The 23,611-nt window shown below is 38.0% G+C and overlaps 1 protein-coding gene across 2 annotated transcripts in view; it reads right to left on the reverse strand.

Annotated features, from left to right (window-relative positions):
- tmem259 (transmembrane protein 259) overlaps positions 1 to 23,611 on the reverse strand; it is a 52,253-nt gene that overhangs the window by 11,867 nt on the left and 16,775 nt on the right. The window contains exons 2-8 of one of the 2 annotated variants that reach the window (XM_060846037.1): positions 22,985 to 23,236; positions 18,642 to 18,765; positions 15,497 to 15,607; positions 13,967 to 14,089; positions 9,482 to 9,582; positions 6,189 to 6,246; positions 2,124 to 2,207 (exon numbers count right to left, since the gene is read on the reverse strand). In XM_060846037.1, the coding sequence (XP_060702020.1) occupies positions 2,124 to 2,207; positions 6,189 to 6,246; positions 9,482 to 9,582; positions 13,967 to 14,089; positions 15,497 to 15,607; positions 18,642 to 18,765; positions 22,985 to 23,236 (853 nt within the window). Of the gene's footprint in view, positions 1 to 2,123; positions 2,208 to 6,188; positions 6,247 to 9,481; positions 9,583 to 13,966; positions 14,090 to 15,496; positions 15,608 to 18,587; positions 18,766 to 22,984; positions 23,237 to 23,611 lie in introns of both variants that reach the window. The other variant, XM_060846036.1, reaches the window with a different exon arrangement.

Consider the following 23,611-nt stretch of genomic DNA (forward strand, 5'->3'; position numbering starts at 1 on the left):
TAGAATCTCAAGGTGGGTTAGCAGCTTCCACTAGATGCTCATCTTTTGAAGCACAAACTAGCCATTTGCATCAAGTTGGCTGGATGAAGGATAAAAACACATGTAGATGCAGAAATAAATGCAGTCTTCTATTTGCACTACAACTGAACTTTTAGTCAATGCGTTGAGATCAGTTAAGAGTCATTCAACCTCTGAAGGCGAAGTATCTATAAATCCGCAATACTTCTTTGCGGAATTGATCAGGTAAGTAATGTTGAGATCCATGCCGGAAGATCTTCACTCCAATGCCAATTGATTACTTTCATGCATGCACTACATGCAATAGCTACTATGTGAAGATAGGAAAATGACAGGGAGACTGTAGACTCACAACAATTCCACCAGCTCCTGAACATGAGCTTATGGCAGACTGGACTGAATGCAGACAATTCTTGGTTGAATTGTTTTTGGATTTATTGCACGCAAGTATGTTTACTACTTCGTTACAGATGTCTGATTTGATGCTTTCTGGAATGATACTGGAGTTGATTTGAATGTGGTGCATGACTAATGGAATAAGTACGATCTCTTTTTTTATTAAATAAATGCTGGCATAGGATGATGACAGTTGTTGAGTAAGGCAGTCTTACTCTCTTTGAAAAAAACCCAATACCCTTCGATTGCAACTGCTGGTGGGACTCCCCAGTCATCGGAAACATATGTTCTGCACTTGGTCTGTCTAGTCCTGTTAGAATTTTATAGATTTCCCTCACTCTTCTAAACTCCAGTGAACAGACAACCCAGCGTCCCTTCATACATCATTCTTGCCATCCCAGGAGGCAATATGGTAAACCTTTTCACACTCCCTTCCATAGACACAATATTCTTCCTCTGATAAGGAGACCACAACTACGCACAATACTCCAGATATGGTCTCACCAAGGCCCAGCACACTTGCAGCAAGGCATCCCTGTTCCTGTACTTGAATCCTCTCATTATTAAAACCAACATACCACTTGCCTTCTTCGCTATCTGCTGCTACTGCACGTTTACTTTGTATGACCAGAATGACTAGATTACAGAATATGGAAAGGTTTGACAGGTTAGCTCGTAAGCGCTGAATTTTAAAGGAGCAGGAGATAACTTGATTGAAACATGCAAGATCCTTGGGCTACCAAATAGGTTGAATATGAAGAGGATGTTTCCTCTCAAGGGAATATCTAGAACTAGCAGCTACTGTTTAAAAATAAGTGGTTGGCCATTTAAGACAGCGATGAGGAGAATTTTTTTTCTTTTAGAGGGTTATGAGTTGACAGAGCTTTCTTCCTCAAAAGGTAGTGGAAGCAGAATCTTTTAACTTTTTAAGGGTGAAGTAGATAAGATCTGGGTTAAAAACAAAGTGGGTGAAAGGTTATAGGATAGACCTGAGGTATCAGATTGCCCACGCGTGCTCCTAATTTGTGTCTTCATATATCAAACAACTAACAAGAAAATTAATTATTCAACGTAATAATTAATTATATCTTCAGTTCCATTGGTATCTCAAGTTTTAAGATTACTGATAGGCTGATATATAAATTCCAGTTATGTTATCCACTAGGACATTTATCCTCTAAGTAGGTGTCACTCCCATCATGACTTGGGTCTCAAACAAAATGTTCACCTGTCTTTCTGTTTTAGACACCTGCTGTGTATTTCCATCAATCGCTGTTTTTATTTCAAACTTCTTGAACTTTCCTTTTTTTATTGTAGCCATTAAAAGGTATATACCAGTTTCAGAACTGCAGATGTACAATTGTCCTGTGCTGGCCACAGTGCAGTACACAGTACTAGTCAGCATCACAGCATGTTATTTTACTCAGGTCTGGTAGTAATTTCAAACTTAAAGAGATAATATTTCACGTGCTTAGGAGGGTTAGTCAACATCTGAAAGTAAGATGGTAAATATCTGAGGGATTCATCATATGGGCTCACATTAAAATAATTAACTGGCCTTCATTTCAGGAGATGAATAAACTATCACCAATGGAAATTTATACAGAATGCTCAACTATTTCCTCCTGTTAAATGTTTAATTTTCCATATTAATTTCAGAAAAAGACAGCAAGATCAAAAAAATGCTACTCAACACAAAACATTCTTACCAACAAGTGCTAGGATCACAGTAAGTAAAGGAGCTGCAGGAAATGCAATCGTCATATTCATCTCCAACATCTGCAACAAATCAACTGAAAGAAAAAAGTTCATTGATTGATAATGTATCATGCCCATGTTTCAGATCTTATATTAGACTATGCAGCCCCTTTTGAAATGCACAAGCCATTTTTTTATAATTAGGATGGACACAACATTACACCCATTATATTATTGCTATAGTTTCAAAAATTAAGAAGTGAGGAAGAACATTTTGCATTATTATTTGACCTATTCTTACTTGATTAGAACTACTGAACCCTAAAGGTAAATACAACATGGAATGTGTTGGAACATGTGGTACAGCCAGAATAATCACTAGTAATAAGATGGGTTATCGACTATTGCACAGACTTACACAAAAAAAAACACAGGATAGACCATTTGGCTGTATAGCTCCATTAGAACCTCTCGTGTTGAATCCTATCAGCATAATCATCTATTCTTTTCTCCCTGATGTGCTTATTTAGATTGGGCTGGCTCCTAATGTTATTATAGCATTACTTAACAGAAAACAGAAACTAATGATGCAGATTAATAAAATATTGACCTGATTGGCTTTATTTCTGGAAAAATAGAGAAGAAAGCTAGAGTTAAATTTATATTTAATTTTGATTCGACCCCACTTAGAATTCTGTATGCAGTTGAAGTCACCAAACTATAAAATGTATTAGGAGGGGCTCTTGACGGTGCAAAACATTTACAACGATTATACTAGAAGTGCAAGATAATAGCTATTAATAATGGTTGAAAAGGATGGCCTAACAGAGGGCTTTAGAATATGAAAGGCTTTGCTAGAGTGGACATAAAGAGAATGTTTCCACTTGTTGAGAAGACCAAAACTTAAGTGTATAACATAAAATAGTCACTGAGAAATTAAATGGGGATTTCAGAGGAAACATTTTTACCAAAAAAAGTCATAATTTACACAGATGCATTTGAACAGAGGCTAAATCCATAACCACTACTATCTGGTAGGACAAGGGCGATAGGTACATAGGAACACCACCAGTGTAAGGTCCCCCCAAGCCAATCATGCTGACTTGGAAAGATATTGCTGGTTCAAAATCGTAGAACTCTTCCCTCAGCAGACTACTGAAGTTCAAGAAGGCAGTTCACCACAACTTAGCCACGGGAATTAAATGCTATTCCAGCCAGCGATGCCCACATACCATGAAAGTAAAAGAACTCTAGGTTACAAGGCCCTATCTTGAACATCACCCTATTTCTAGATTTTGCTTTGGGTTTACTGTATTGAAGGACAATAATAATCATTCAAGTAAACTTCTGATGTGACCTAATGGTCCCAGGGTTGCCAGTCACTATTAGAAGCAAGCAGCATAGAAGGTCAACTGTATAACAATTTACTAGGTTGCAGAGAATTGGAACAAGACCAAAGGAACTTCCTATACTAAAAGTACTCCTCCCAACCTCTGGAGGGAGGCAGTGACATCAGGCCAGCAATGGACTTCAAGTGGTGTAAATATACACTGCATTAAAGATTAGCGCGCAATTTCCTTTTCTTTCTAGAAATTTTTTGAAAAGAACAAAAGCTGAACCGACAAGCCAAAACTCATGGAGACATACTTTGAATCAATGTGTGATGCTAGAGGTGAAAGTGAATGGCAACTATTTCCCAGAATATGGAAGGCAATGTCCTAGACGTTCCACAAACCAGAAACTGTACTGGACTAGCCGTTTAATTATCCTAGTTTTCATCTACAAGGCAGAAGGTAGGGTGCTATGGGATACACTCCACTTCTCTAGATGAGTGCAGTTCCAATAACATCAAGTAGTTCAACACCATTCAGGACAAAACAATCTATTCCACCTATCACCTTCAACAACTATCTCCCTTCACCACTGACACACAAAGTCAGCATGGTGTACCATGTGTAAGCAGCACTGCAACATTTCATCAAGATTACTTCAACAATACTTTCCATACCAACAGCAACCTCCGCTATCTAGATTTACAGGCAAAAAGATGCATGAGAACACTAACACTACCACCAGCACGTTCCTGTACAAATCTGACTTGCGAGTCACATGATCATTCCTTCACTGTTGGCTGGGTCAAAATTCTAGAACCCACTTCCTAATAGCACCTACTTTGAACGATATTGGTTCAAGAACGCAGCTCATCATCACCTTCGCAAGTGAAACGAGAGATGGGCAATAACTGCTGGCCTGTGTGCCCACATCTTATGAATAAAATATTTAAAATGTGGCAGCCTTAGCTCAGACCACAGCATATCCACCAGGAGTAGAAAGTTGTGGGTGGAATCTAAGGATATAGGGGAAGCGCTTAATGAATACTTTTTGTCAGTATTCATATTGGAAAAGGGCAATGCTAGTGAGAATATAGAGATACAGCCTACAAAATTAGCTGGGAAAACGTGAGGTAGTTCACTTCGGAAGAAATAACAGGAATGCAAAGTACTAGGGCCAATGGCAAAATTTTTGGCAATGTAGATGAACAGAAAGATCTCACTGTCCAGGTGCATAAATCCTTAAAAGTCTCCACCCAGACTGATAGGGTTGTTAAGAAGGCATATGGTGTGTTGGCATTTATTGGTAGAGAGATTGAGTTTTGGAGCCACATGGTCATGCTTCAGCTGTACAAGACACTGGTATGGCTGCACCTGGAGTATTGCATGCAGTTCTGGTCACCACATTATAGAAAGGAATTGGAAGCTGTGGAAAGGGTTCAAAGGAGATGTACTAGGATGTTGTCTGGTATGGAAGGGAGATCTTACATGGAAAAGCTGGGAACTGAGGCTGTTTTATTGGAGAAAAAGGAGGTTGAGAGGTGACTTAATCGAGACGTATAAGATAAGAGGGTGAGATAGGGTGGGCAGTGACAGTCTTTTTCGTTGGAAGGCTAACATGAGGGGATATAGCTTTAAATTGAGGGGTGATAGATTTAGGACAGATATTAGGGATAGTTTCTTCACTTAGAGTAGTGGGGGAGTGGAAGGGCCTACCTGCAACAGTAGTAGACTTGCCGATGTTAAGGGTATATAAATGGGCATCAGATATACACATGGATGATAATGAAACAGTGTAGGTTAGATGGGCATCAGATTGTTTTCACAGGTCAGCACAACATTGAAGGCTGAAGGGTCTGTACTGTGCTGTAATATTCTATGTTCTACATTCACCTCCAAAATCACAAGATTTGGGTTCAAATTCCACTCAGGGTTTAAGAGCAAAACTAAAGGCTGACACTCAAGTGCAGTTCTCAGGGAGTATTGTATTTTCAGTGATGCCACATTTCAGACTGAGCCATTAAACCCAAAACCCCATCTAATGCTGGGATGGCTGTTAAAAAAAAAATCAAATGGAGCTATTTTCAATGAGAGAAGGAGAGCTATCCATAAGACAACAAGATGGAGGAACAGAAATAGGATTTTCAGCCAATCAAGTCTGCTTCACCATTCAATGACAGCATGGGGTAATCTGACAATCCTTAACTCAATTTTCCAGCCGTTTCCCCATAATCCTCGATTCCCTTATTGACTAAATCTCTCTGTTTCAATCTGGAATTGGCCAATATTTACTCCTAAATCAACGTCACAAAACAACTCTGATCATTATCACACTGTGGTTTGAGAGAGTTTGCTACCTGGAAAGAGCATGTTTCCTACATTATACAAAAAGTACTTCGCTAGCTGTAGAGCCCTTTGATGAGTCTAAGGATTTTGGACAGCACGATGCAAGGATAACTCTCTCCTTTTTTGTTTTAATGGCGCTTCTATAATTTCATCTTAAACAGTCACCTGCTTGAATTTAAGTGAACCATTTCACCAGGCATTAAACACTCATGCATTAGTATTTCATCGCATAACATGAAATTGATGCATGTAAACAAGGAAAGGAAACCAGAGTTTATTTGGTGAATTTATGTCTTTTCTTTGTAAGCATTTGGAGAAAAACTTAGCAAAAAGGTTACAGTTCCTGTTCACATTATGTGAAATTCTCAATAATGAAGAAATCTTAAGGCGTGAACTTACCAATAAAGACAAAAATCTGATGATGAGAGTAACGTAATAGCATTGAAACTGATAGTGTCTGGGGAAGAGAAAGAAACCAGTCAAAGCTTCTCCTAAAACAGAGGATTCATTGCAACTTGTGACCTATAAATAATTTCTAAAATTCAACTGAAGATGAAAATTGCAAGCAACTAGTAAGTGTATTCCACAATATGCATGTCAGAGAGCGAGCGAGAAATTCACAACTAATCTTGGAGGAACCTGTTTGGGAGAGGCCACAGCACAGAAACAAATAAGCGAATATTTTAAGTGTGGTTTTACAGTAAGTCTGCAGTAGTGAGTAGAGTAGGTTCTTTCTTGATTATATGTTGTATTGCGATACGTCTTTTGATTAAACTTAAAAAAAAAAGCCGTAAGTATTAATTTAAACTGAAGCAGTGTTATGTAGAGGAATAAGACAGAGCTATTTTCTGGGTCTGTAGATTGAAAGAAGCAAAAACGAGTGATATACTCTTCTTGTTGGATGTGGGAGTTTAGGGAGAGTTTACATGTTACTGAGGATTATATCTGCAATAAATGCCATTGGTTGCGAACCCATTCAGGTCAAATGGATCGGCTGGAGAGGGGGTTGGAGGCAATGAGGAATTTACAAGATCAAGGTGATGTGATGGATGGCAGTTATAGGAAGGGAGAAAAGTCGCAAATACAGTCACATAAATGGGTTAAAACTAGGAAAAGTAAGAGAGGTAGGTAGGTAGGTAGTGCAGAAGTTTTCTATGGCGATCCTCATTTCAAACAAGTATGCTGTTTTGGAAAACACAGGGGGTGATGGATTCTCAGGGGAACATAGCACAAACAGCCATATTTCTAATATTGAGACTGGATCTAATGCAATGAGGGGTATGTCGAGTGTCAAGAGATCGATTGGGTTGGGGACTCTCTAACCCAAGGCACAAAGACATTTCTGTGGCCAGCAGTGAAAAATCAGAATGGTGTGTTGCTTTCCTGGTGCCAGGTTCAAGGATGTCTCAGAGAGGGTGCAGATGCTTTCAGGGGAAAGGGGCCAGGAGGAGATCATTGTACACACTGGAACCAATGACATAGGTAGGGGAAAGAGTTGAGATTCTGAAGGGAGATTAGAGAGAGTTAGGCAGGAATTTAAAAAGGAGGTCCTCGAGAGTAGTAATATCAGATTACTCCAGGTGCTATGAGCTAGTGAAGGCAGGAATAGGAGGATAGAGCAGATGAATGAGTGGCTGAGCAGCTGGGGTGTACGGGAGAAGGATTCACATTTTTGGATCACTGGAAACTCTTTTGAAGTAAAAGTGACCAGTACAAGGAGGACAGATTGCACCTAAATTGGAAGGGGACTAATATACTGGCACAGAGATTTGCTAGAGCTGCCGAGGAGGATTTAAACTAGTAAGGTTGCGGGGGGGGGGGGGGGAAGAGATTGGGACCCAGGGAGATACTGAGGAAAGAGATCAATCAGACTGGTACAGTGGAGAAAAGAAGTGAGTCAAATAGTCAGGACAGGCAGGGACAAAGCAGAGAACAAGGTAGGACTGATAAATTAAATTGCATTTATTTCAATGCAAGGGGCCTATAAGGAAGGCAAATAAACTCAGGACAGGGTTAGGAACATGGGACTGGGATATCATATCAATTACAGAAACATGGCTCAGGGATGGACAGGACTGGCAGCTTAATGTTCCAGGATACAAATGCTACAGAAAGGACAGAAAAGGAGGCAAGAGAGGAGGGAGGTGGCGTTTTTAGTAAGGGATAGCATTACAGCTATACTGAGGGAGGATATTCCTGGAAATACATCCATGCAAGTTATTTGGATGGAACTGAGAAATAAGAAAGGGATAATCACCTTATTAGAATTGTATGATTAGATAAATTACTTATAACCCAACAAGTACACACCAATCCTCCGAACAGTAACCCACCCAGACTCATTCCCCTACATTTACCCTTTCATCTAACATTATGGGCAATTTAGCATGGCCAATTCACCTAACCTGCACATTTTTGGCCTGTGGGACGAAACCAGAGCACCTGGAAGAAACCCACGCAGACATGGGGAGAACATGCAAACTCCACACAGACAGTTGCCTGAGGCAGTAATCGAACCCGGGTCTCTGGCACTGTGAGGCAGCAGTGCTAACCACTGCGCTACCATGCCGCAATAGAGGAAAGTATACTAAACACCTTCTTCACTCTCTGATCTACCTGCAACTCCTAGTTCCTAGGGAGTGCTGCTGAACAAACAGACCTTGGAGTGCAGGTTCATCATTCCTTGAAAGTGGATTCACTGGTAGATAGGATAGCAAAGAAGGCGTTTGGTATGTTTACCTTTATTGGTCAGAGTATTGAGTTCAGGAGTTGGGAGGTCATATTACGGCTGTACAGGACATTGGTTAGGCCACTGTTGGAATATTGAATGCAATTCTGGTCTCCTTCCTTTCGGAAAGATGTTGTGAACTTGAAAGGGTTCAGAAAAGATTTGCAAGTATGTTGCCAGGGTTGGAGGATTTGAGCTATTGGGAGAGGTTGAATTAGCTGGGGCTATTTTCCCTGGAGCGTTGGAGGCTGCGGAGTGATCTTATAGAGCCTTATAAAATCATGAGGGACATGGAGAGGATAAATAGACAAAGTCTTCCTTTTCCCTGGGGTAGGAGAGTCCAGAACTAGAGAGCATAGGTTTAGGGTGAGAGGGGAAAGATATAAAGACCTAAGGGGCAATTTTTTCACACAGAGGGTGGTATCTGTATGGAATGAGCTGCCAGAGGAAGTAGTGGAGGCTAGTACAATTGCAGCATTTAAAAGGCATCTGGATGAGTATATGAATAGGAAGTGTTTGGAGGGATACGGGCTGGGTGCTGGCAGGTGGGACTAGACTAGGTTGGAGTATCTGGTAGGCATGGACAAGTTGGACGGAAGGGTCTTTCCTTACTGTACATCTCTATGACTATGACTGTATGCTTCTTAAAACTTACCTTTTTAATCATCATCTGTCTCAATTGTCACCCCATGTGGCTTGACATTCAAACTGTGTTTAACAATGCTGTTGTGAAGTGCTTTGGGATGTATGACTATTATAATGGAACTTCGTGAATGCAAACTGGTGTTGGTTGAAGGACTTTCTTTGGTGGGGGCAGAGGAGAAAAAGAAGGTAAGTCTCCTGATGCCACGTTCAGTTCACAGTGTATCCTTGGGAGCGAAAAGAAGTTAAGCTTTTCCACCCATACATCTGGAAGTTGACTGCAGGAATAACAGACATTAATATGGCTCACTAACATACTTACAAATATAACCATGATGACAAAGGCTGCCAGGTAGGAGGTTCTAGCCATCCACATGCTAACAAAACGATAGTGTTCCCCAGACACTACATTGCGCAAAAATCCTGGTTGAAAAATAAAACATAGGTGACATTTAAGATGCAATCGCCACGTAAAACAAAATGGTAACATTTTAATTCAAATGGCTTCTAAAATCCTGCAATAAATTGTTTATGTCTCATCAACAATGTCAATTACTTTATTTGGAATGGAGTTCACATAAGGAGTTCGAGCTGTAGAGTTGCACTTACTGTTGCTTAAGTGGTTCTAGCAACATATCAAACTAAATTTGTTTGTATGGTAATTTCCATTAACAAATATATATATAAGTCCTTCAATGATTAATTATAAATTATACCAACGATTACAGAGTGAAACAGAATACATCAAGAGTAAAGATCCAAGAACTGAATCGATTCTGATATATTTTGAATTTAGGAATATCTGTTTCAGGGGAAGAAAGTTAAATTCTGAAAACATATTACAGACCGAGTTTGTGTTCCCTGAAGCACAGGAAATTAAGGAATAAACTTATCGAGTAGCAATTATAAGACTAGCAACCAGATCAGTTAAAAATTTAATACAGTGTAGACAACTATGAAAGAAATTGAAAAACAATTTTCAGTTATGTGAAGTCAAAATTGTCAAAAAGCTATGTAGACCTCAGGAGGTGGTTCAAGGATAGGCTACAAAAGGAGTCGGTATACAGAAGAAATGTTCAATTTGCATCAGTCCTCACTCTTGAAGACTATGTTCAACTAATAGAATTTCTTGATTTGAATAGTAAAACTCATTATCAGACTAACATAATATTTTAAAACAGAATTAAAAATTTGGAAATTGAGCAATTAAGTCAAATTGTATTTGCCCAAGTCTCCCCAGAGATTGGACAGATGTTACATCAACCCCAGTTGCATTTTAATACCTACTACATTTTGGGTTGTAGGCTATAAGGTAGCTAACTTTTGTCCCTATCTTTTAAAAAGCCGATAAGCCATGGGTAATGTCAGGCCCATTAATTTGATATCAGTAATAGGAAATACCTTTAAGAGAATCATTAGGGATGCAAAATATGCTTGAATATGGTGGGACATATTAGGGACACTCAAAAAGGTTTCATTAAAGGTTTCATGCTTTAAACACTAGTGTATAGTTGAAGTTCTCATGAAGATTATGAATGAGGGAAACCAAATAGACAATCTAACTTCCAAAGCTTTTGTTAAGTAATGTAACAAAAAATCTGTACAGGATTATACTTTCAGGAATCATAGTGAAATATTGGGTTGCTTTAGGAACTGACAGGCAGGATGCAGGCAAAGAGTTGTTATATACGGATTGGATTTGTTTGGAGCCAGTCAGGCTGCAGGGAATATTATTGGGACCACAGTTCTTTACAATTTTTCTTCATGATATGGATGCATTGACTGCAAATCTGTGCATAATATAGCCTGAACTCCAAGAATATTTATATACATACTGTGTTTCATTTTTGTATCAACCAAATAAACTATTATGCCTTATGAGTGTAAGTAATATTAAAAAAATGACAGTACAGTAGTAGCAGAAGGATGGCAAGAGCAGAGACAAGGGGCAATATGGCTAAAAGTAAACTAAAGAAAAGCACAAATAAGATAAGAATAGCAAGTAAAGGCAACTATGTTCTCATCTGAACACACACTAGACAACTCAATTGAAGTGATAAGCTATAAAGGGGAGCAAACCTCATAGAAATCATTAGGCCATCATGGACATTACACCTTTATTGTGTAAATAATGTACATCGGTATTGCCATAATAACACTGATAATAGTTTAGAAGCATTGAAAATAACCAAGAGTTAAACGAGACTACCTGGTCAAAGTAGGCAACAAGGAGTACATGTCAACTTTCTACTGGATAGGTTAATTCAGGTATAAAAAATTTATAATTAGTAAGCATTCCCTAAGGTTGCAGTAGAATTTGGCCAAGAGTGTGGGATCTTCTGACAGTCATTGCCAAGGAAAGAACCAGCTGTGTCCATTTCTCATTCTGTATGGACGATGATACTGGAGCACTAGCTGGCATGGTTACACTTGCGCAGATTGCAACTTCTGTTATTCCAGGGAACAACAAGCAATACAACACATCATTGCACGTTGGGAATTACTATATAGATACTATAACGTAATGAGCCTTGCTTCTACTGAATAAAATATTTGATCACTATCACTAATAATGGTCAAATCAAATCACTTGGAACTCAAGTTAAAAGATAGATCATCCAGAGCACTAAACTATGAAATTATGAAGGCCCGTATGAGTACTGGGATTGTAAATGATGCTTGCCTCTTCAACTGGATCTTAATTTATTATGAGATCATGCTCGTAACTGGTATGCTGTTTAATTTGAAAGTGCACTGTTATCCATGTGGACAAGTTAAATGCCCAATAGTGATAAACTGATCAAGCAAAGTATTTAAAAAGACATAGAAATAAAGGATTCTGGATGCTCTTAGATTTCTAAAGCAATATAGTGAAGTGAAAGCTAGAACAGAGTGTGCTGGGTGCATTTATAGGATCATTGATAAGTGAAGACATACTAATTTGACACTTACAAGACCCTGGTAAAGCCTCACTTCAAATACTGTCTGAGTTTGATGCCTTCACATGGCATGTTACATTGCAGCTTTTGAGAAAGTGCAAAGAAGATCGAAGAGACTAATTCCCAGCATAAAACATTTCAGTGATCAAGATATGCTGAGAGTTGCATATGCTTTACAGATGTGTAGACTTATTAATGATCTGACTACACTTTATAAGGCTTAGGCCTAACCACTGTCCATGGCATTACTATTTATATATTTCTACAGTCAACATGCTGGGAGTTACACTGACCAGAAATTGAACTGCTATCATCATTGGTCCCTCGCCAAAGAGGATGACTCTTTCCACTCTCAGGGTGGGCGTACAGGAGGACAACTTAGAAACTTAACACCACGCAGGACAAAGTACCCGGCTTGATTGGCACCCCATTCACCACCACAACATTCTCCCTTTTCATCACCAATGCACAGAGGCAGCAGTGTGGACCATCTACTAGGACCACTACAGTAACTGAAAAATTTCACCTAAAGCACCTTCCAAACCTGCAACCTCTACAGTCTAGAAGGACAAGGACAGCAAATGCATAGTCACAGCACCAGCTGCAAGTTCCCCTCCAAACCACACACTATCTTGACTCCAAACAATATTTTCATTCCTCCACTATCAATGGGACAAAATCCTGGAACTCCTTTCCTAATAGCACAGTGGATGTCCATACACCCCAAGAAATGCATTAGTTCAAGGTGCCACCACTTTCTCCAGGGGTAAATAGGGATTGAAAACAAATACTGGCCTAGTCAGTGATGCCCACTTCACAAGAATGATTTTTTTTTAAAAAAATGAATGGAATAGATTGTGTTCCAGTTGACAGTTTGACAACAATAAGGTTGGAGAAGAACCAGGTTCAGAATTCTAAGTTGCAGAAAGGTGTCATCTAGGTTCCACGTCAAATTATGTTTCTTGCATCAGGGAGTAATGGACCTCAAACAAGGTTGTTGTTTTGTGTGGCTCATGCTGATTTACTGAACAAGAAATGGGCCTGAGTCTGGTTGAGGAAGACATTACAACTGAAGATAGGTATGTCCTACAATGAATTCAGGGCCAGTGATCTTCCAGACCCATTTTCGTTTTAAATCTTCTGCATGCACGAGACAAGAATTTTCAATATTCCTTCTCCTCTCCATTTTGGTCTGAGCTTTTACTTGTTTCTTACTCATATTTCCTGTTTCTCAGATAATCATAGGGTTTTTATAGAATCGACGGTATCACAACTGTGTGAAACAGTCAGGTGGACCAAGGGTTTAACAGTCCATTGCTGTTCATATGTTTGTCAAGGATTTGATAGTCATCCCTTATCTTCTCCAATAAGAGTTCAGATTAAGGGTGGACAGCCATAGGAGTTGAGCTACTCAGAGATGATGTCAAAAAATGTTTTTTCACAAATTATAATGGAAATTTGAACTGATTCCCCAAACTTAAATCAATGATTTTTTTTTGGTGAGTAGTTTGTAACTTTGAAACAGAAGTGATGGATAGAGTTAAAATATATATCAGCTGTGATCTAATAGAATCGTGAAATTCCCAAAGGGCTGAATGGTATCCTCCTGTTTTCTTTTAAATTGTTTACTTGCCATCTGCTCTTAAAAGTCACCAAAGCAAAGTATATTAGTAAAATACCTATATCGACATATTACTGAAGGCAATAACTTTAACAAATTGACTCTTCCTTTTGTTTTTGATAACGCATGCTAACTAATTTTTTTTTGGCAGAACAGAAGATTAAATCCAAAGTATAAAGGTACAGTTGATTGGTTTAAATGCTAGCTGAGACTAGTCAGCCATTGTTGTGGTGTTGATTGAACTCACCTTTGTTTTCTTCATTTTCAGCCAATGCTTTCACACTGGACATCAGTATATCATCATAGCCTAAAAATTCATCCAAAAGAAATCGGCTAAATCCATCTCCAAAGCAAAGATCTTTTGTTGGATCTGTGAACAAAATTGCATAATATAAATTAGCTATTTGTAAATTCTGGTCACAATTTATGTGCTGCGTCAAAAGCACGAACAACAATCCTCACTATCAAGATATATTCTTTTTGACAGTGTGTAAGAGACCTTTTCACTCTATTTAAGAGCAAATCTTGGATTATTACCCAAGTATTCTCATGGAACAATGATCTGCATGAAAGGAGGAAAAGAAGTGAATGCCCTTTAAAATGCAAAACTGCTTAAATGATATATATTTGCCTTTCATGTAAAAAGTACCCTTGAAATCAGAGAAGAACCATTTAACAATGAAATCAGGCTTCAATGTTCTCTTCAAGATACTGGTTAACTGCAACACTACACCATTAAAACATTTTGACTGGAAATTATTGCATTCTGAATGGATTTTCAATAAACGCTGATTGAAGCCAAATTCAAACAATAAAATTGATTTTAAAACATGATTCACCCTGTAAACAAATCAAAATAAACACAGAGGCCTGCTGCATTCAAGAGTGACAAGCAAAAGATTAAAGATAGCAAGGCAAACAGAGAACAGGACAGCTTTCAGCACACCATGTCTTTGTCTAACCAGTGTTCTAAAGTTCCCCAAGAGACCCATCTGGCCTCAGGTGACAGGATCAAGGCAAAAAAAAAATCAGCTCATAGAGAATGAAAATAAATCTGGTCAGTTTCTGATTACAAATGAGATCACTAGATACAGAAGTCATCATAGGCATCACTTTAGAGCTTGGAAATCACAGGACTGGAGGATAACACATTCCTAAATGCCAAATATCCTGAGAAGGATGAAAAAACAAAGAATAGTTATCAAGTTTAATTCTTAAGAATGCATGGGAGATCATTTTGGTTGATAAATAACAAACCTAAACTGCAGTCAGGTGAAAAATGAAAATGTCTGGGGAAAGCATGTATTTCATTGTGATTTTGAACCTGGCACTTCAAAAGATTCAAAAGCTGTAGTAATATTTCAATTTGAAAATTCTTATGTAACGTTTTTTTATTTTAAAAGTACAGAACCTAATAACTTATCCAATAGCATACCAAATCATAAGGAACTATAAATATAAAACATGGAGTGATCACTGAAAAATATGGGGAAAACGGAGGAAAGAGACATATGTTCTCTGTTCGTTTTTGTCCAGCTTTCACTGTTACTTATGTTTTCATAAGGTGCATTCCGTTGCCTCTAATTCTGCTCTAGGGAATAAGCTGTGTGCGTAACATTTGTCTGTGCTGGAAGTCTAAATGTAAGCAGTTCTTGCAATCAACACATGCTGCTGCAATGGAAACAGAATTGACAACTCAGACACCCATCACTTATAAGCAAGGCAGGTGCTTTCCTGTAGTTCTAAACACAGTTTATATACCCATTCTACCTCTTACCTAGTGTAACTACCATGACTGGGATGTTTAGACGTTGCCTGGTACTCTGAGAGAGACGGAGAAATCCATACTCCAGTGAGTATTCAACAATATACTCTTCTTGTGGCCAAACTACAAAATGGAAAAAAAGTAAGCATTAGACATCAGTAAAGTGACAGGTTATACCATTTCCAATGGATAAGATACAATAGAGAATAATGCCATTTCCAATGTATGATACAATAGAGAATAACATGGGGCAACAAGCAAAGTTATAATTGGGAATATGCACTGTTAGCATTTCAAGATATAAAAGCACAACTGGAAAACAAATGTTAAGGTAATTCCCACTTTACAACCGTGCAGTTAATTAGCACAAACTGGAGCATTTTTAAAATAAATTTGTTGACTTTAGTTCATCTCTTCTTTTCTCATCTCCTAAATTTACTTAACATTTAATGTCTACTTTAGAAGACAGCTCCCAGTAATGATGTTGCTACATCTGGTACCTATATTCTGACAGCAAGTTCGTGGATTCTGCCATGTAAATAGAACCCTTCTGCAAAGTGAGTGGGAACCAGGGTAGATTGAAGAACACTGATTAATACAAACCTTAAAACAAAATCAGTGGTACTTGGAAGTACTACAGGACTAGTGAAGTCCTATTCAAAATAAATGAAATTAACTATAGCATGCTAGTTCCATTACATTAATGACTCCGGTGACAACTATGAACAGCACTGAAAACAATGGCGTTCTGATAATGGTACCCAATTTAAGTTTTTCCAAAAGACAAAATCACCAGGCAATTCAGAGTAGATTTCATCAAATCTCATTTACATCAGAAAACAGGAGTACAGAAAGTGGCAAAGTGATCCTCTCCCATCTGGTACATTAACAATGTTTAGACTGTCAAGAAGGTATAATTTATCTTGCAGAGGGAATTTTTAATTCTTAATAATCTAAAGTGGTAGTTCCTGACAGTGGAAGAAGCTCTGCTGTGTTGTATTCCCTACTGATGCTACTATTGAACAAGTCAGATCCCAAAATTAAGTCTGGCTTGACAAATCTTTCTTTTGTTTAACACGATGGTCATTCAGTGAAACAGAAATACACAAGGGTGCAGAATATTCTCCACACAAAAAAAAAGATTATCACACAAAAAAAAGGGAAAAAAAGCCAAGCTATCTAAAAATTGAACACAGTTTGAAAGTATACCAGATTACAAAACAAAGTCTTATCTATTCCTCGAACCCATCACATTACAGTTCCGAGTTCAGAGAATTTACCCCATAGGGTGGCACGGTGGCTCAGCACTGCTGCCACACAGCATCAAGGTCCCAGGTTCGATTCCATCCTTGGGCAACTGTCTGTGTGGAGTTTGCACATTCCCCCAGTGTCTGCGTGGGTTTCCTCCAGGTGCTCCAGTTTCCTCCCACAGTCCAAAGAATTGCAGGTTAGGTGAATTGGCCATGCTAAACTACCCATAGTATTAGATGCAATAGTCAGAGGGAAATGAGCCTGGGTGATTTACTCTTCGGAGGGTCAGTGTGGACTTGTTGGGCCAAAGGGCCTGTTTCCACACTGTAAGGTAGGTAATCTAATCTATATTAAATCTAAGACTGTCTTAACTGCTTCTCCCCAGTAGTGCTGTGAAAGTTTAAAAACTTTGGAATTCTCCTAAGCTTAAATCAGAGCTTGATTATCCTAAACCAAAAGCAAGTTAATACCGTTCAATGTTTACTCAGTGTCATTAATCCCACACTGTAAACAAATAATCTTCCGTTAACACTCCAAGAGATTTGCAGTTACTTTCTCAGACACATCTAGATTAGAACATTATTCCAGGACTCTAACTTTCTTTTAAAAATACAATCCCTCACAAAAATAAACACACACCCAACTTCACTCAGAAGTCAGTAATTAGTAACAAAAATCTAATTAATACTGTGTTCCTCCCATATGATTTCACAGTTCTTGACAGTTTCTTCTGAACCTCAACTGCACCATGCATCTCAGTTTCTCCTGAACGCTGACCAATACTCTTAGCTGCACCCAACAGTACTCCAAGCTTCACTGAGCCCAAAGAGCCCACTAATAACTGCACCTTCACCTCTATCTTTCCTTCTGTTCAGTGGATCCCTGTCTCTGTCTGTCAGTGGCCCCTCCTTTTTAAGGCATCAAATGGGGTCGGGTGATTGACGTTTTCCAAAACACACTGCCTTAAGGTGTGCTACTTGTTACCTTTAAATGGTCAAGCCCTTCAGTTTAAAAAAAATTAAATGGAGCATGCGTATTCTGTAACACTGCTGTTACTGCATGCAGCAGAAACCATAGGCCTGCAGTAACCAGGCAAGTTACATTTGTTCCAAAATCAAGGCAAGATGCATTTGTAACAATACCCCCACCTAAGGGAGGGAGAAAAGGCACCAGCATAGTGAAGGTTTCTTTCCAATGATTTTGCAATACCTTTATAAGTGCTTATCATAAATTTCTAACAAAGAGCTTATTATATACCATAAAGGCAACCTTTCCATTTTCTCTAAAATTAAAAAAGCAGGTTTAACCAAAACATAATCAAATATATGCGGCAAGTAGTATTACCTTCTGCCTGGAATTAAGGTAAGTTTGTTTTGTAAGAATGCCAACAATTTACATAGGAGTAGTGAGAACAAAATACAAGTGAAAAAAGGCTGTGTGTTAATAGATTAAACAACAATGTTTAGTTTTAAATTTGAAAGCCAGATTTAGATGCTAGTTAGTGTTCAGAAGCAAAAGCAGCAAACTTAGAGCTTATGAAGAGCTGTATAATTGTGGCAAGTAATCAATGAGTTTTGCATTAGCTATTATTGAAAGTAAAGAAATCTCCACAGTACGTTTTCTTTCAAAGCAAAAAATTATTTCAACTTCTAAATCAAGGCAATTTTCTTCTTAGCTTGAATAACGATCATCACTCAGGCAGTATTTCACCAAAGTTTAGGAGTGTGATTAGCAATTCTACATCTCTAAGAGGAACAAATAAGGGTCCTACCCAAGTGTAGAGTTTGAAAGATGTTGGAAGCAGGTTGGCAAGAAGGGGAAAAGTAGAGCTTTTATATCACTAAAATTTTACCTGCTCTTGTTAGCATCTCAAACTCGGAGACTGTTTCCTGCAGAGGCTGCATACCTTTACTAGGTGCCTCAGTGAATGAGAGCCCCTGGCTATCATTGTGTACCACCTGCGTTACAACTTCTGCTTTATTTCCAAGTGAGGGCTTTAAGAACACTTTGGGTTCAATGTCGAGTTCAAACTGTGAAAAGGAGCAGAAAGGCAAGAAAAGTTAGGCATGTGTTTTCTCTTTGGGGAAAAAAAAACAAGTGCTGAAAATGCAAAGCAGATTGGCCAATATTGAACATGGAAACAAATGAACACTGGTGGGCGAACCTTTCATAATTTCTGAATTAAATATAACCTTTCGAAGAATCAGGAGGGCTCCAGCACTTACCATCAACATTGACAAAGGTATAAGCACATTTCTGCATATGCAAAACTTGAATATAACTTACTGACTCTTATATTTATTACTCTAGCAGGTTTTTATTACAACCTATGGATCACTTGCAGAAGCTCCTCGCTCACTTTTTCCTTTGTTGCTCTTGGACTTAATACATCTGGACTATCAGTCAAGACTTGCCTAGCTGTTGGCAGAATACATAACTGCTGCCTGTCCCTTTTTCAGGACATGAAAAGCAGGCAGGAAATCCTATTGTGAAGTTTAAGCTTGTTCCGAGCTTTTCACTATGCAAGAACAAACAGCATCTTCAAAGAGAAATGATGGTCCTACAATTGACTAACATTCTAACAACTGACTTACAGTACTCCTGAGAGGAAACACAAATTTTTATAAGTGTTCCTCAAATGCTTGGGTTATGGTTCAAAGACAGTAAACAAAACTAACACTAGAAGGAAGCCATTTAGGCCATCACATTTGATCCCAACTCTTTGCCATAACAATCAAACCCACCATCCCATATTTTCTTCCCCACAAAGATGCTTTTAAGTAACATGAAACATGGGTTTTAGGAATGGGAGTAGGCAATTCATCCCTTTGAGTCTGTTGGGCCATTTAATAAGACCATGAATGATTTTATCTTGATCTGAACTCCTTTTTTGCCCTTTATTCTACTTTTCATCAGAAACATATCTATTTCTTTGTTGAATTTGTTGATTGATTCTGCCTCCAATGCAGTTTGGGGCAGGTAGTTTTCACTGATTCCAGTAATTGCTGCTCATCTTAGATTTGAGCTTACCTCCTTTCATTCGATATCTATGACCTTTTGTTCAAGATATCTGTTCAATATCCACCTTATCAATGCTCTTTAGCATTTTATATACCTCAATCAGATCCCCTCTCATCCTTCTGAACTCCAGCGAGCACCAGCTCAAGCTAGTCAACTGCTCCTTGTATTACAGCCCTTTCCTCCCTTAAATTAAGGTGGTGAAACTCTTCTGAATTGCGTTCAATAACACGAAATCCTTCAAGTAAGGAGGCCAAAACTGGACACACTACTCCACATGTGGTCTCAGTAACACCCTATATAACTGTAACAATACTTCTTTACTTTTACAACTCTGTCATCTTGAAATAAATATCAGGATTCCATTTGCTTTTGTTATGTGCTGCGCCTATAGACCCACTTTCTGCCATTCATGCACTATGATGCCCAGATCCCTATGAACTGACACACTTTGAAGTTAAATAACAATTTGCCCATTAATTGTTTCTAACCAAAATAAACTAAACCGCACTTATCCTTATTAAACTCCACCTACCATATTCTGGCCCATTTTCCTTGCCAAAGAAATGGCCATCTGTCTCCTCATCACAGCCTGCTTTTCCACTTAAATTAATATCATCCATGAATTTTGCTATATTACACTTTGTCCCTGTTCACAGATCATTTATGTAGATTGTAAATAGTTGAGGTCCAAGAAGCCTGTGAAATTCCACTAGTTACAGTTCACCATCCAGAGAAGAACACATTTATCCTGAACCTCTATTTCTGTCAAACAGCCAATCCTCTATCAAAGCAAATATCTATTCTTAACCCATGGGATCTAACCGTCTGAATCAGTCTTTTACGCAACACCTTGTCAAATGCTTTTTGGAAGTCTAAATATACCACATCTAATGGATCCCCATTATCCACCTTGCTAGAGGAAGGTACTCCCTACAGCAAAGCTTTCACAGTTCAACAACTGCCCAAGAAAAAATAATCAGATTTTTCTCTTCTAATTTACAGCAACAATTTTGAATTGATGACTTGTCATAAACTGCAATCTCTCTGCAAACTGAGCAAACTCTATTAACGCGAACAAGTTGTTTTTTTGCCCATCAACAAATATCTATCATTCTGCTTTCTATTGACTAACATCATATATTTGATTTTATATTAAAAGAATCTTTGGAATATTATCCAAACACACAATATCTACCACATTTCCTACATCCAAATGATAATTTCTTCAAAAATATACAAAATACATACTGACTGGACTTAATACCCCATTCTTTTCTAAATGCTCACCAATACGATTATAATAGATTCTCAGGGCTTACCCATACCTAACTTTAGACTGAGCTACAGAAAAGGGGAAATCAAAACTGTTAAAATTTGGGCAGTCAATGATTTCAAGGAAGTTTTTTAAGTAAGGAGGAAAAGAGTTCCAAAGGAGAGGAGTAGAGAGGATAAACAAATTATTAAAGATGGACTGAAGTTAAGTATATGAGATGATGCAAATTTGAAAGGGGCTATTATGCTCACGTTTCCTTTATACTTAACCTGGCAATCATTAAAATGAACTATTTTTCATGTTCGTTTCAATCCAGAAATTTGTACACACAAACACATTGATGGACATGTACACAAATATACAAGTATAGTTACATGCACACAGGCATGACAGCCACTAAATTAATATTCAGAACCATGTAGTTTGGTTCTAGTTCTGGGAATAAACTGAAGATTTGAAAAATAAACTGGTTGGAGACTGAAACACATTCAGACCCAGCTTGTAAACCAAACTGTGAGCTGCCCTCAAAATAAAGTAGTGACCTATACAGTTTAGATAGTTTCTGCTTCAAATAGTCTCAGATTACATGCAACATTTACCTTGTAAATATGGATGCACATACTAAAATATTGCAGCCCTTAAAATTATACTTCATCTGGAATTATATAAATAACTATGTTCAATAAAATCAAGCAAGTTCACATTTTTTCTGCTTTCCATTTGAAGTACTGTGCTGATGACACAGTAGATAGTCAGCAATAACTCCAATGCCAAATCAAGCCAAACAAATTTACTTCACTTCTTAATAGCGGGTATAATACAATAGCATGTAGAGGCAGTTTTATTAGTCACGTCTCAAATACAACACTGCATATACGAAATTTTCCTACTTCAACAGTGAAAAATAAGTGACATTTAGTACTATTAACACCAGGATGAAATACTGGTGATGGTGACTGCACAGCAATGGCAGAAAATGGAGGATGGATGGAGTATGTTACACAAGTGGTATTTTAGAGTGATCTTTTCCCCAGGTTTTAATGGCACAAACGCTTAACAAGTATAAATTCCTGACAATAAATTCCTTATCCTGCATTAGAATGTGTATCAGATTTCCTCACATCCAGATTATTTCAAACCTGAATATGGTAAATTTTGCAAAGTGCAATATTTATCCAAAGCTGATAAGACCAAATAGAAATCGAACAGGTGCAATCAGTTGTTTAAAAACTGGACTTATGCATTTTTGTCTATTCTGACAACAGCCTCAGAAGACTTACTTTCTATGCATGCAATCCATACACACCTATTGGTTCACTTCCTTTCATCTGTACATTTCACTAAATTTACCACTCCATATTTCAAAATCTCCATCGGTGGAACGTTTGCACTGCTGGGACATATTACTGTTCCATTTCCTTACTTAACTTACAATGAATGAAGGTGCAAGAAAGCTACCGTGGGCTAGGGTGCTTGAGAATCGGCAAATCAAGTGAAAAAAATAGTATTTTTAAATATCCTTGGTTTTTACTATATTTTTCTCACCCTGTGGAAACTGCATACACAGCAACTATCCATAAACTGAATTCAAATAAATGGGTCTTCACACACTGAATAGCTTCAGAGGTTTCCAAGGCTTTGTATCAAAGATGCATTATGGAACCTCAAGAAAAGCATTCATATACTTACAAATTTGTTGTAATTTGTTTGCATCTATAATTGTTGACACTACTGTGGAAAAAAGTTTACTTTACTATATCCCCACTTATCTTTAAATATGAAAAGTCTTTCTTTGCACCTCCCTATTTAATCCCAGAGTCACTGCAAAGCTGCAGCACATAAACTTAAATTACATTTTTAAAACATGAGAACTTCAAAAAGATGTTTTCATCCAAAACTGAATCTAAATGAACAATTTTGTATTTATTGTGCCTGCCTTGGCACTGTAATCTCACCTGTATAGAACTATTGTCAAACATTTCTACTGACAGTTCCTCTTCATCTTCTGTTGGTTCCTTTACCATACCAGCAAAGTTTTCTGATTCGTAGAACTGAAGGAAAATGGGGGCACGACTAGAATTGCGTTGGATTTCTACACGGAGGATCCCATCTCTTGGCCATTTTTCACGGACATGCTCCAGGCAATTAATTGGAGAGCGAGAAAAGGCAATATGAATGTAGGCCAAAATAAAAAGAACAAAGAGAGCCTGGAAAAGAAAATTACTTAATTAAAATTCCTTTGAAAAGCAAGCACACAGTTTTTTGGGGGACTAGGGTAGGGTTAGAAAACTTACCTATATATACCACACGACCAAAGTATTATGTTTCTCTGTCAGGGGTGCAAAATCTATTTCACGTTACATTTCAGAACAGGAATTCCTGCAGAATAATACTTCTTAATACTGATCATCTCAATTAAGACTAAAATCCAAATCAACATTGCAAAGTACCCATGATTAATACCCTGGATGTTACTAAAATAAAGTTGCCATAGTCCCAGACTATGAGATAACGCATGTTGAGTTTAACCCATGTGTCACAAAAACAAATTGAGGTGGGACCTTCACGGTGATTTCACCAGT

The sequence above is a fragment of the Hemiscyllium ocellatum genome, chromosome 28 (genome assembly GCF_020745735.1).
Source record: "Hemiscyllium ocellatum isolate sHemOce1 chromosome 28, sHemOce1.pat.X.cur, whole genome shotgun sequence".
Classification (NCBI taxonomy): domain Eukaryota; kingdom Metazoa; phylum Chordata; class Chondrichthyes; order Orectolobiformes; family Hemiscylliidae; genus Hemiscyllium; species Hemiscyllium ocellatum.